The following is a 14299-nucleotide window of genomic DNA, read 5'->3' on the forward strand; positions in this document are numbered from 1 at the left end:
GCAGTTATGCAGAATTCTGTAATCACCTCCATAATCAATTAGACTGATAATTCTAGTTGTACCTGCTAGGAGGAGTTGCTGCCACATGTTGATTCATATCTGTTGAATTACAGGTAGGCACTCTATCACCGTCAGCCTGGACACCAGGGGCAGGATGTAGAGGCAGGACAGGTATGCCTCCTTCTTTACAAGGAATTACCATCTAGGGAAAAATGATAAAGATTTTATAAGCAAACCATTAAATACGGAAGCTTCAATTAAGTTCCAGCTGCAAGACACCAGTGTATTGTTTCAGCATTAGAGTGAAGCTAAGTGCTGTTGTGATGATATAGAAATACGAACATGGTATTACTCAAATGTTTAACTGGATGCCAAGTTTGAATTATTGATTTGCAAATTAAATCAAATACAATAGTGATGGCAGGGTGATTGATGTGTTGTTGCGGCAACATGTGGAACCTGGTGAATACATCTATAAATGTACGCAACTTGAGAATCGTCGGATCTGAGTTGAGGAACTGGAATCTGAGCTGCAGAAATTGTGCTACATAGAGTAGGGGTAGGGGGAAGAGGGGGAAGGGTACCTGAATGCTTTGCTCCAAGGGCAGTCAAAAGCCCGCAGTCTAGTTAGTTCAAAATCGATCTGTCTTCAGGGACAGGAAGGTATGACTGCAAGCGAGGCAGGTACGAGAATCCAGGGATTGAACGGAGGAGCCTCAGCCTCTGCAACTGTCCACCACTCATGAAGTTCTTGCAAGCTATGCAGAAGACAGTGGGGACTGCAAGGACGATACATGAACTGACCATGGGACCTTGGCACAGACAGTGATTCAACTGGAGGGAGAAAATAGGAATGCAGTAGTGGCAGGAGACAGTATAATTAAGGGGGGATAGATTCTGTTCTCTGCAGCCATCAATGGGAGTCTTGAAGGCTCTGTGGCCTGCCCAGAGCCAGGGTTAATTAAGGACTTCTCCTTGAGACTGGAAAAGAACGTCTGCAGTAGGGAGGGAGGGATCCAGTTGTCATCATCCACACTAGTACCAATAACATTGACAGAACGAGAGGTTGTGCTGAACAACAGCTTGGCGCGAAACCAAAAAGCAAAACCTCCAAGGTAATATAATCTCTAGATTACTACCTTAGCCACAGGCAAACTGGCAGAGTATAAATAAAGTCAAGGAGTTAAGTGCATGGCTCAAAGATTGCTGTGGGAGCAATAGGTTTTAGTTTGTGGGACATTGGTACAAGCACTGGGGTAGAAAGGAGTTTTTCTGGTGGGCAAGCTTCACTTGTACTGTGTTGGGACCAAAGTCTGGCAGAATGACTAAGTAGGGCGATAGAGAGGGTTTTAAACTAACTAGGGTAGTGGTTTGGCACAGGGCAAATTTGGGTTTACAAAACTAGGGTGGCATGGTAATATTACAGCTATTTGGATAACATTATCCACAATAGGACAGGAAATGACAGAATATAAAACCATGGAAAAACAGCAGGAAATATAGTCAAAGATGGAAAAATTGGTAAAAAGGCAAAACTTGAATGCACATAATTTTCAGCACAAATACAGGCTAATGAGCATGATCGCAGAGACATGTTATAAGGTGATCAAAGCTGGGAACTAAACATTCAGGTACGTGACTTCAAAAGGACAGGCCGGAAAGAAAGAATGGTGGGGTAGCACTGTTAATATAGCATGGAATAAGTACAATATCAAATGATCTTGAGTTGGAAGGTATTGAATCTGTGTGTAGCATCTCTAGGTAATAGTAGCTATATGGTAGGACACAGAGTGAATCATGAGGCAATAAGGGTATGTAAAAAAGGCAGTAAATTAATCATGGGTGACTTTAGTCTTCATTAGATTGGGGTAGTCAGATTGGCAGAGATAGCAATGAGGAAGAATTCATAGCATAATTTGGGACAGTTTCCTAGAACAATATGCCGTGAATCCAATCAGGGATCAGACTATTTCGGTTTTGGTGATGTGCAATGAGGTATGTGTAATAGATAATGTCAGAGTAAAATATCCCTGAAGAAACAGTGACTATAACACGGTAGAATTTAGCATTCAGTTTGAGAGGGAGGAAGCTGGGTCGCAAACAACTGTGCTAAACTTAAATAAGGGAAATTACAAAGAAATGAGAGCAGGACCAGCTGGAGTGAACTGGGGAAGGCGTTTAACAACAAAGGCAGATTTTTAAGGGAATAGATCATGGCTCACAGCAAAGATGTACCCCAGCAAGAAAGAAAGATTCTACGAAGTGGATAAGATGACCATTGTTAACTTGAGAAGGTAGGGATAACATCAAATTAAAAGAAAAACAAAATATTTAATGTGGCAAAGATTAGTGATAAGCCAGATGATTGGGAAAGTTTAAAAATCAATAAGAGACAAGCAGAACAAAAAAGAGGGAGAAGATAAACTTTGACGTTAAAGTTGTAAGTAATATCAAGGCAGACAACAAAACCTTTAAATATGTAAAAAGGAAGAGGAAAGCAAACACTATCATAGGTTCCTTAGAGAACAGGACTGGGGAAGTCATATCGGGGAAACCAAGAAATGTCAGATTAGTTGAATAAATACATTACATTTGTATTCATTGCAGATGACGCAATACCATTCCAAAAATACTAAATAATCAAGGAGCAAAAGGAGGAGAGAAAATAAATGTAATAACTATCACTAGTGAAAAAATGCTTGAGAAACTGAGTCTAAAGATTGACAGGTCCCCTGAACTTGGTTGGATGTATCCTAAGATATTAAAAGAAGACTAAGATGATAGTGGATGCACTGGTGGTAATCTTCCAAGAATTCTTAGATTATGGAGATGTCCCAGGATTGGAAACAGCATTAATATAACACTTCTATTTAAAGAGTGAAGGAGACAAACAAAAAAGGTAACCATGGGCCAATTAGCTTAGCACCTGCTATTGGGAAAATTTTAGAGTTTATTGTAAAGGATGTAATAGCACAGCATTTGGAAATACATAAAGTGATCGAACAGTCAACATGGCTTCACAAAGGAGAAATCATGGATAACAAATTTACAAAGACTCATTATGGAAGTCACAAACAAGATAGATAATGGAGAAACCTTGGATTAAATATATTTGGATTTTCAGAAGTTGATTGATAAGGTCCCACTGTTTAAGCTACTTAATAAGATGTTGGAGGTAGTATATTAATGTGGATACAGAATTGGCTACCAAATAGAAAACAAAGAGCTGGGAAAGGGTGGCATTTTCAAGATGGCAACCTGTAACTAATAGAGTGCCATGTGATCAGTGCTGGGGCTACAATTATTGCCAACATATTAATGACTTAGATGAGAAAAGTGAGTGTACTACTGCCAGGTGTGAAGATAGTTAGGAAAGCAAGTAGTGAGTGTGACACAAAGAGTCAACAGAGAGATTTAGACAGGTTAAGCTGGTGGGCAAAAACTTGATAGATAAAATACAGTGTGGGGCAATGTCAGATTATGCACTTTGGCAAGAAGAATAGGAGTTGAGTGCTATTTAAATTGAGAAAGACTACAGAAGGCAACAGAACAAAGGGTCTTGGGAAGCCTTCTGCATAAATCACAAGAAAAGCTAGCATACAAATTCAGCAGTTAATAGGGTAGGCAAATGGAATGCTGACCTTTATTTAAAAGAGAATGGAGTTTAAAACTAGGAAGGTACTGCCAAAACTATGCAAGGAGCTAGTCGGATCACAACAGGAATACTGTGAACATATTTGGTCCCCTTTTCCAAGGAAAAAGATCCTAGCTTTGGAGGCAGCCCAGAGAAGGTTCACTGGGTTGATCTTGGGTATGGAGGGAAAAAAAAAGTTGCTGGAAAAGCTCAGCAGGTCTGGCAGCATCTGTGAAGGAAAAAACAGAGTTAATGTTTCGGGTCTGGTGACCACTGCTTATTGAGGTCAGATAGTCAGGGCCTGTGCTCACAGGAGTTTAGAAGAATGAAAGGAGACCTACTGAAACAAAAGTTGTTTACCTTTGTGGGAGAGTCTAGAACCATAGGGCATAATCTCAAAATAAGGTGTCCATTTAAGACAGCGATGAGGAGGAACTTCTCTCAGGGCAGTGAATCTGTGAAATACTTAATACCAGACGGCTGTGGAAGTTGGGCCATTAGATATATTCAAGGCTGAGACAGACAGATTTTTAATCAGTAAGGGAATCGAGGATTACGAGGAAAAGCAACAAAAGTTGAGGATTATGAGATCAGCAGCAGTTTCATTTAATGGTGGAGTAGACTCGAAGGGCTAAATGCCCTACTTCTGCTCCTACATCTTATCATCTTGCTCTGAATATTATATTCTGTTAATGATAACATGCAGGATAATCATAGTGTGTTGTCTATCGATTTACCAGGCATTTTCAAAAACAAACAACTTGGCAAATATGTAGATGGTCAACATGTGTTGGTGCACCTTAGATTTACGTTCATAGCAAAGGTCTCCATTTTGGCTATGCTATTTATGGAAAATATTAGGCAAATATTGAGGGACATGAATGCAGGGAGGGAGGAGCAGTAGGAAAGCTACATTATTCAATTAAGAATAAGGAACCCCAATTGATGCAAGGTGCCTCATCTTCTCATTCACTAAGCAGGAAAAGAAAAAGATGCAAAAACACCATTCATGGGAGAATGAGGGACACTAAAAACATTTAGCCTTTGATATTAAACTCCCAAGATAATGGGAGAGTGTGGGATTTAAAATGTGAATTGTGCACAACTCAAACTAGGGATGCATATAAACATATTTAACTTAGCTCCTATGCCGAATTTGGGAGGCCAATTTAAAATTAAATTTATGTTGCAGTTTTTTTTTTGTCAGCAAGCTTTGCAGTGAAACAGGAGCCGCATGTTCTCCAAGATAAATGGTGACTTTAGTGTTATTTTTGGGCTCAGAACAGGAGTGCTTCTCTACGAAGGCCAACTGTAAAATGGGAATTGTTGCCCAGTCTGGAGTTCAGCTACCTGAACTTAGAAAAGGAATTATACTTGAAAGCTGCAAACCTATCCAACGGAGATACTAAATTCTTCCAGTTTCTTACTTTATCCTTAGACCAGAACAATTACTGTACTTTAGCTGGATGCAGACATAAGCCAACCTATTTGCTATTTTCAAACTTTCTAATATATTATGTGCAAGCCACTGCACTAGTTAAGACTTGAAGGAAGTCATAAAATTATCTATGTACAAAGTTTACTTACTTCTGCTCAAATAAGAGTAATTTGGGAAACCTATGTGGTAAGTGTAACCCATTTTATATTTAACTTACTTGACATGTGAAATATCAATGGACACAGTCAACATAGATTAGCAGGATGTTATGCAATGTTAATTGCAAATGGTGCTCTCAAATCAGCAAGAAATTTGCATAATAAATTTTGTCATTGCCTCTGCAGGACCGCTTCAGATCATTTGTAAAAGTACACATTACGATAATGTGCTGTGGTTTGTGCATTCCTTCAATTCTAAATGGTATTTGGTAGAGCAGTTCAATTATTCTAAAATTCAAATCATCCACGAAGTTAGTTTTTTTAAGTTTAATTCCTTTGAGGATTTGGTATTGGGATGCCAACCACTTGGGATAGTTTGCTGCCATCAATTCTCAACAAGAATAAATTCTTCCTTTAAGCAAAATATAGTTAATTGCATGATTGCGATCAGGATTAAGTAGTAACTTAAAGCATTGTTACTAAGACTATGAGAAGACTTATGGATGTAGATTTTCACTCCATGAGATCCTAAGTTATTCAGCTCTTTCCCCATCTAAGTTGCTATCATCAGACCGGATGAAGATTAATAAAGTCTCTAACAAAGTCTCTTTCAAAGCCATTCATTGAACAAGAGGCCCCATTTTTGGAACTTCCTTTCTAACTGCTTATTCAGTTTTCTTTTCACAGTTCAGATGCTTCTTAATCCTATCTCTGTGATCAATCTTTTGGTCATCTGGCCAAATATCCGAGACTTGGTATAACATGTTGTCCAATAACATTTGCACGAAGTGCCTTGGAATATTTTACTATTAAAGGTGTCTTATAAACACAAATTGGCACTATGAATAACTAACACAAAAGAGAAGATGCAGCTCCTCTGCTGCTCAAGTGCAAGGCTTTGATCCTTCATCACAAGCGTCAACACTGAACTGAATCAGGAGTTAAGTCATCACAGGTGCTGCATGTAGAGAATTGAAAGTGTCGTTTTCATTGGAAGAAGATGGTGATTGTAGGACCAATGGGCTGACATTTTCCACAGAAGTAGGGTCGGCAAATATGTGCCAAGTGGTCAACTCTGCCAGTATAGAAAAACAATGGCGAGGTGTTCTGAACTTCAAAGCATGAATAATTGCTGATAATAATTGAAGTGTTTTTGATCTTTGCAAATATCATGCTTTGTTATTGATTTTTGTTTTGTTAGAGGAGTGGGGATGGGAAATACTGAAGTGAAAACTACAGGGGAAATAACAAAGTTTCACTTTGTAAAAGAACATGTCAAAGTTTGGCACGGTGTCTCAGTGGTTAGCACTGCTGCCTCACAGCGCCAGGGACCCGGGTTCAATTCCACCCTTGGGCGACTGCCTGTGTGGAGTTTGCACATTCTCCCCATGTCTGTGTGGGTTTCTTCAGGGTACTCCGGTTTCCTCCCACATTCCAAAGATGTGCAGGTTAGGTGGATTGGTTAAACTAAATAGCCCGTAGTGTTCAGGGGTCTGTAGATTAGATGGGTTATACGGGGATGGGTCTGGGTGGGATGCTCAAGGGTCGGTGTGGACTTGTTGGGCCGAAGGGCCTGCTTCCACACTGTAGGGATTCTATGAAAAGTACAAAACGTTCTTCTCCTGTCCATTTTAGCACTTTTTCCTTGGAACTAAAGCAAAGGATGACACCAACAAATGGGTAAAATGATACAGGCAGATCAAATGGATATTTTAAATTCTGTTGTACGGCCAAATACTTTTGTTAAAGGAATCAGATTCCTAAGGTGTGCCAAAAAAGTACTTGAAAAATATTGGTATGCAGCTGGATTTATGTTGTGCCTGGAAAGACATGTTCAAACATCAAGCCTGCTCTTCTTGTTCAGTTCCCATAGAATAGAAACCTTACAGTGTGACCATTCGATCCAACAGTTCCACACTGACCCTCCATTTACACTTCTGAATCTATTTTTTCTTTTCTGACCTTCAACACATGAAGCACTGGTCTGTCTATCAAGCCATCTGTGCACATTTCAGAACTGTCACATTAAGACACTGCAAAGAAACAATATTTCAAAAACGCGAGACACAATATTATCAAGGCTCACACTGAGTGATGTGCACATTACGTTTGTTCTGGCTAAAGGGAGAATAACAAAAAAAAGGATAGTATTATTTGAGATTGTTTAATTGGTTATTAAAAGCTGTTGGTTTTATTTTGATTTTAAATTAAGATCACTGCAATTTTAGAATTAACTATTAAGTGAAATAAGTTAACTGAAATTTTGTTCTCTCAATACCATTGCCAGAAATTGTGCCATAGGTTACATGGAATACATCCATTCAATTATAATCAGTAATAATATTTGATACTAAATTATTTGGAATATCATTACTTTAGACGAACAGCTTTGTGCTATTAGTGACAGTCCTAAACAGTGAAGATCAATTTGTGAACTCCCAGGTCCCAAATGCAACCCAAAATGACAACTCTTTGCAAGCATTTGTCACAACATATTTCCCACTACTACTGGCTGTTCAGCTTTCCCTGAAATAAGTCAATCAATATGTGAAAAGGTTTTCTTATTGTCTTGGGACATGCTTTTATCACTAAACTATTTTTCTCTTTCAGATTTGTGCATTTATGCCTTTGTCCATATTCAAAATGCTTAGCATGACAGCTTTCTTTATCCCAGACTCTGGTTTTACTCTCTTTTTTTTGTTGACCTACTTTTCTAAGCAACCTATTCAGAGATGTAATGATGAATGGGACTTGAACCCAGGTCTCTTGGTCAAGGGGTGGAGATGCTAGCACTGCACGACCAGAGGGTCCCCTGTTGACTCTCAATCATTGATTAGACACAGCTGTGACTAAATGAGCGACAAGTCATCATCTCCAATAAATTGACTCTTAATTCCATGTACACTGTGAAACACATTAACTATCAAATGAAGAATTCATACTAAGAATGTAAAAAAAAAAGGAACAACAATCAAGCTATTTGGCCCTTCAAATTTGCTGCGCTATCATCTATCTTCCTCCACTATCCCCTTAGGGATTCTGTGGTGCAGTGGCAGTCACCCTGAGTCAAAAGGCCCAGGTTCAAGTACTATTGCTCCAGAGGTTATTACATCTTTGAACAGTGCAGGTATTTTACTCAACCTATCTCTTTATATTCAAACATGTATCAATCTCCGTCTTGATTATGCTCAATGAGTAAAAGTTCACATTCCTCTGGGGTGGAAAATTTTTTCGAGCAAAGAAATTCTCCTCAAATGCAATTCTAAACGGACATCCCCTTATTCTGAAACTGTGATCCTCTACAGTAAGTAGATAAAAACAAGACTAAAAGTCACCAAGACCTACATAACCACAGTAAAACTTAATTACTTGTGTACTCCAATTTGCAATAATGGCAAACATACTATTTGCCCTCCTAATTGCTTGCTGGATCCAAATGCTAACTTTCTCTGATATGTACAAGGGCACTGGATCCCTCTGAATATCAACATCTCCTGGTGTCTTACCATCTAAATAATATTCTAATTTTCTATTTTTCTTATCAAAGTGGATAACTTCACATTTCTCCACATTAGCTTCCATAGATCACATTTTTGACCACTCAATCTGCTCACGTCCATTTGGATTTCTTTGAACACTCAGGATAACTTGCTTTCCATTGTAGCCTTTTACTGACAGTAAACATGGATATATAAAAACTTAGTGCTTTCATCCAAGTCACTGACACTTTCAAATGTTTGAGGTCTAAGTATTGATCCTTGTGTTACTGCACTGGATAACGCCTGTCAACCTATATGTGAAATGTTTTTGTCAATCAATCCTAATGCATACTAATAAATTACTTTGAAACTTTTGAGTCTGAATTATATGTAATAACCTCTTGTGCAACTTGCTAAAAAATTTTTGAAACACCAAATACTGGTTATCCCTTACCCTGCTAATGATGACCTTAAAAACCTCAAATGGTTTTGTTATAAATGATTTTTCTCTTAAGCGTGTGCTGACTCTGCAATCAATAATTTCTAAATGCCTCACTTCTGCGTTCCTAATCATAAATTCTAGTATCTACTTTGTACTACTGATGAGACACGAACTGGTTTAAAGTTATGTGTTTTCTCTCCATACTTTCCTTAACTGGTAGGCTTTACATTTGCTGACTTCCAATCCATTGGAACTATTCTAAAACCTAGAGGACTTTTTAAGATGAAAATCAATTCTTCCATTTCTGTAACAACTTCTTTGAAACCTCAGAATGTAGCCCATCAAGTCACAAATTTATCAGTTATTTGTTCTATTAAGTGCTGAAGCAATATTTCATTACTGATACTAGTTTCTTTAAGATCCTCACTCTCAATGGGCTCTTGGTTCGCATTATTTCTGAAATGTATTTAGTGTCTTCATCTGTGAAGGCAGATACAAAGCACATGTCCCGTTGGTAAGGAACTTGTGTTTACCTTAAGTAATCACTTCCTTTTTACATAGCCGTAGAAGCTTTTGCAATCTCTTAATGGGAGAGAAGAGAGGGATTCATTTGCCCATTGGGAAACAGGTTCAGGGATGATTTGGGATTTTAAGTATATAGAACATTATACCTAAAAGGTGCATGAACCTAGCGGAACTGTAAAGCTGTCAAAGTACTATGAAACCTGCCAAGAACGAAGTGCCAAGAGACACCAAATCTGTTAAGAACTGTCAAAGTATGTTTTTTTTCTTGTGAGCAAGTGTGTTTTCTTAATAGAATGCAATATAGAACTTCATTATTTCACCAGGGTGCTTGTGCACTAGGTAAGTTGGCATCATAGGGGAAGGGGAAAGAATGGAACTTTTAGTTGGCATGATTGGCACTAAGTTAATTCCACGGTTATGAGGGGCCACACGGGGATGGGTAAAGATCGTCCCCCACCCCAATAACCTCTTAACTAATCTCGACAAAAAAACAGAGGCTGTAGGCAGCCATTTTTTAAGGTCAGGATCATAGAACTAGGAATCCTTTCCCAACTGCTCACCTGTCTTAGGAACGAAAATGTTGAATTTCTGAGCTAACATTCTTTCTTTCTATTGCCTTTATCACATGATGGTTATCTCTCTCCCTAAAACTCTCTTCATTTTGCTTATAGTCATGCTGCAATCATGACTCCATACAGCTATTAGATGAAATCAACATATTTGTGTACATTATTATTTAATCTATTTTGTTGTAATACTTCACACATTCAGATATTGTGCAAGATGTACATTTTCCAGATGTCATTTTAGTAATTTTAACATCCTTGCTGAGGCTTTCTATTCGTACATGACTTCAATCTCCTAAATTTGTATTCTGCATTAGTCTTAACATGTCTAGTACTACATCTAAATTTACCCTCTCCTGAAGCCTCCTATCTTTTCCCACCCGAGTTCCCTTCATTTGTTTAAATTTATGTGCAATATTAGTTAGTGCAAAAATAATGGAAACCTCACATCCATGCCATTAATAATTTATTGAGAACAACAACCAGTAAGTGTGTATTAATGGTTTATAATAGCCAAATTAAATTAAATGACTGGGTACAAGATTATGCATCGTACTCCAGTTGTTCATGTAATACCAGATTTTAATATTCAGTTCACAATTTTTAAACGATTAGGAACTGAAAGACAAACTTTTCTGGTTTGTGACTTCTTGCACCTTAGAAGTATGTCACTCACCATTTCTTCTATCACAATTTTGGGGTGTCGTGGAGACTCTGTGGACCTTTAAAAATGGAGGTGCTCTCCCCGTTACCATCAGTTAGGAAAGGAGAGTGGACTGTGACTCACACAAGGTAAACTCAAATTCACTGTTGAGTTTGTTATGAAGATGCCTTATTTGATATTGTTTGGAGGATTTAAGTTTTGAAGGATTGTGAAAAAGGAACTTACTTCAAGTTTTGTGGACATACCCGAATGATTTCTTTAAAATAGGCCCTTGGAAGTTCATTGTGGACATTGGAAAAATGTTTTAAATGAGACATCTTAGATATCACGTTTGGTGATAACTGCTTGCTTTACTGTAGTCCCTCCTGGGGTTGATCTGAAAAGTGACCAGCTGGAAAGGTGCTTGTTTTATCTGGTTTAGTTGGAAGAAAGTCTGCTAAGAACAGGTAAAGATGGAAGAAAACCTGCTACGGACTGGTTGTGCAACTCATCTCTCCCACTTCTGAAAAATCCTCCAAGTCAGTTCACGGTGGGACCTATATTTGTTCTTCTGAAAGGATGATTGAAAGCACATCTCAATATTGTAATTCTTGAGCAAGCTGTGCTTGTAAGACTTCAGACACAATAGTGTATGACTAGTGACCTGACCACACATGCCAGAGTATCAGAACAACACAGACGCCAGAACATCCTATGCTTTATCCTATTGCCTTCAAGAATAAACTTAATGGTCAAGGTGATCTTTTTCAGAAATCGGTTTTTTCCCTCTTTTCCTGAAAGCATGTGTTTGTCTGTGTGTTTTGTGAATATTGAGAGATAAGCATTTATACTTTTATTACTAACTATGTATGTAAACAATTATTACATCTTTATTGAACATGTTTTGTATTGATAATAAATCAACTTTTTTCTTTTTATTAAGAAACCCGGTTGACAGATCCTTTTGGTTAAAACCTGATACAGATAAAGGTATTTAACTGGTCATCCTGGCAATTGGAAAATGTATTTTATTTATATGTTGGGATCTGTGGAGTAGAGAGACTAGAATGATAGTGTACTTTCCCAGCCTCAGTCATAACAAGTTCAAACAGACCTCGTTTTGCTATGGTGAGCCCATTATATGAGTAGGCTCAAGTGTTTATGAAAGTTGTGCTAAACTGTGAAGCTATTTAAATCCCCAACTTTTTAAACAGTGAAAGAGAACAGGCTGCCTGTGTCAGAAAGGGTTGAAAAATAATGCTTTAGTAGATACAATTGCTGTTTGTTGACATTTCCCAAGGCCTTTCATTATGTCATTATTACTGCTTGGCTGCTTTCCATATGGTATGTATCCCAGCAGGTGTTTACTGTTATTTTTGCACTCTTACAGACCTTGTATGAAAATATTAAGCACATTTAAAGAAATAACAATATAGTGCAGCACAGACAGACGTAATGGAAGTACCGTAATTTCACAAAAATAATGTTCAAGTATATCAAAATATAAAATAAAAAAGCCTTGCATAAATTAAGATAAGAGACTGTTTTACTGAGGCCTTGTCAAGTTTCTCAACTGCCAAGCAAGCACAACACAGCAGGCAATTCAGTCCATGTGCCAACTCTTTTAAAAAGCTTTCAAATTAGTTCCACTCCCCTGTCATTTCCAAATCAGCAACAAAAAAATCTTTCAAGTAAATGAAGAATTTACTTTTGAAAGTTATTTCAGATTTGCTCCATTAACTTTTTCGGCACTACATTCTCCCCAGTTCTTATTCTCATTAGGTTAAGAGATCTCAAAATGGTAAAAAGCTGACTCCATGTTTCCACCTAAGTTTGAGCACTCGGTCTTTTAAGTTATCCCCACAGAAGCAAACAGCAACACGGATACAACACTTCAAAGATTTAATAACGTTTTGTTTACTTCTGGTAAATGGTTAGAAATGAGAAGCACTGGTCAAGGTTTTACTCAATTGTGATTTTTCTCACTATTTTTGAAATTACGGTACTTTTTAAAAATATAGCATAATGTTTTGCTTAAAATGAATCTCTGGATCAAGCAATGGTGAGTTTAATCAAGCATCTTTGATTTACCTGATGTGGATGAGCAGTATTTACACCAGCAGTTAAGGCTGCTGGGCAACAGGCTAGATCAGTTGAACCACCACCAACAGTAGGAAAAGGCTGATAAGAAAGGCGTGAGCTGTAGAGCTGGGAGAAGGAAGAAGGGCATAGAAAATAGATACAGAAACTAAATAGTAATCAGGATGGTGCACATAGCTGGAAGAAGAGGGAAACAAAGGAATGGCATCATAAAAAGTCATATCTCTTGTAGCAAAAGTTACAATAACACACAAAATCAACAAGCTTGTACTTTCTGCTGTTTTAAAACATCACATTATTTCTCATGCTTATTCATGTATTTGTTCTAAAAATTAATGTAACTCATGGCTGCAAAAGGCGGATGGTTTCTCATGCCCTTAGTGTCATTTAATCATGCTACCTGCTCTGGTTTAACAACTATCTTTCCTGGTAACAGGCTATTCTTTCATCTTGCTGCAATTGGTACACCCTAACTTCATCAACAAAACAAGTTATCAAAACAGACTTAGACACCAGGAGGCTCAAAAACTCCCAATGAAAAACAGAGACAACTTTCTCTTCCCTCCAGGAAAGCGTGAGACATATATTCACTTGAAACGATTTCTCGCCAAGAAGAACTTCTGCCAGAAACCTGGCCTTATTGCATTCCCTGAATAAGTTTCTACAATGCAGTATTAAGACTTGGAACAACTCAGTGACAGTAAGTTTAACTGCTAATTCAGACATCTGATGCATTAAAAAGACTTCTTCATGAATAGACAGTTAGTTGGGTTGTCGAAGATAAACTGGAATTTTAGTAAACATTCCTCTATCAAAACAGCAAGGTCCAGGGCTAGATCTTGGCCAAAAAAGGTAGATAACTACCTTTAAATGAAAATCACGTCAGGCAGTGAGGAGAGGCAAATTTATTTCACCAGCTAGATTGTATTTCTTCATTACAGGTGCTCAGGCACAATTTTGTCTAAAACCATAAACATCCAACCTCCATCGTCTTCATTGAATCATTAGGAAGTGCTTCAGCCTGCAACTTATCAATCACTAGTTTAAGGATCATTTGAACAAGTGACTTGTTTTGTTTTACTCTACTAATCCAAGTGCATGTTAGATCTTTAGAAACTACGTTTCTTGTGGCAGCTTCTGTTTATTTGGGAGGGAGATGTTGCATCTAACTTTCAGGTGTTGAAGCAGCCAAAAACAAAAAATGCAAAAGCCTGATGGTATAGGCTCTTTAAAATCAAAAATATATCTTATTGCAATCAAGAAGAAGTGAGAAAAAAAGGAAGATTATCACGTATGTCTCCCTGCCAAACAACA

The 14299-nt window shown here is 37.8% G+C and overlaps 1 protein-coding gene across 8 annotated transcripts in view; it reads right to left on the reverse strand.

The window, feature by feature from the left end:
• Window positions 1-14299, reverse strand: part of atg13 (ATG13 autophagy related 13 homolog (S. cerevisiae)) — an 87966-nt gene that overhangs the window by 19627 nt on the left and 54040 nt on the right. For 5 of the 8 annotated variants that reach the window (XM_048606910.1, XM_048606909.1, XM_048606912.1 and 2 more), the window contains 2 exons: window positions 12977-13093; window positions 63-202 (listed from right to left, as the gene is read on the reverse strand). In XM_048606910.1, the coding sequence (XP_048462867.1) occupies window positions 63-202; window positions 12977-13093 (257 nt within the window). The remainder of the gene's footprint in view (window positions 1-62; window positions 203-12976; window positions 13094-14299) is intronic. The other 3 variants (XM_048606913.1, XM_048606915.1, XM_048606916.1) reach the window with 1 other exon arrangement.

The sequence above is a fragment of the Rhincodon typus genome, chromosome 17, assembly GCF_021869965.1.
Source record: "Rhincodon typus isolate 14 chromosome 17, sRhiTyp1.1, whole genome shotgun sequence".
In the NCBI taxonomy this organism is placed as follows: Eukaryota; Metazoa; Chordata; class Chondrichthyes; order Orectolobiformes; family Rhincodontidae; genus Rhincodon; species Rhincodon typus.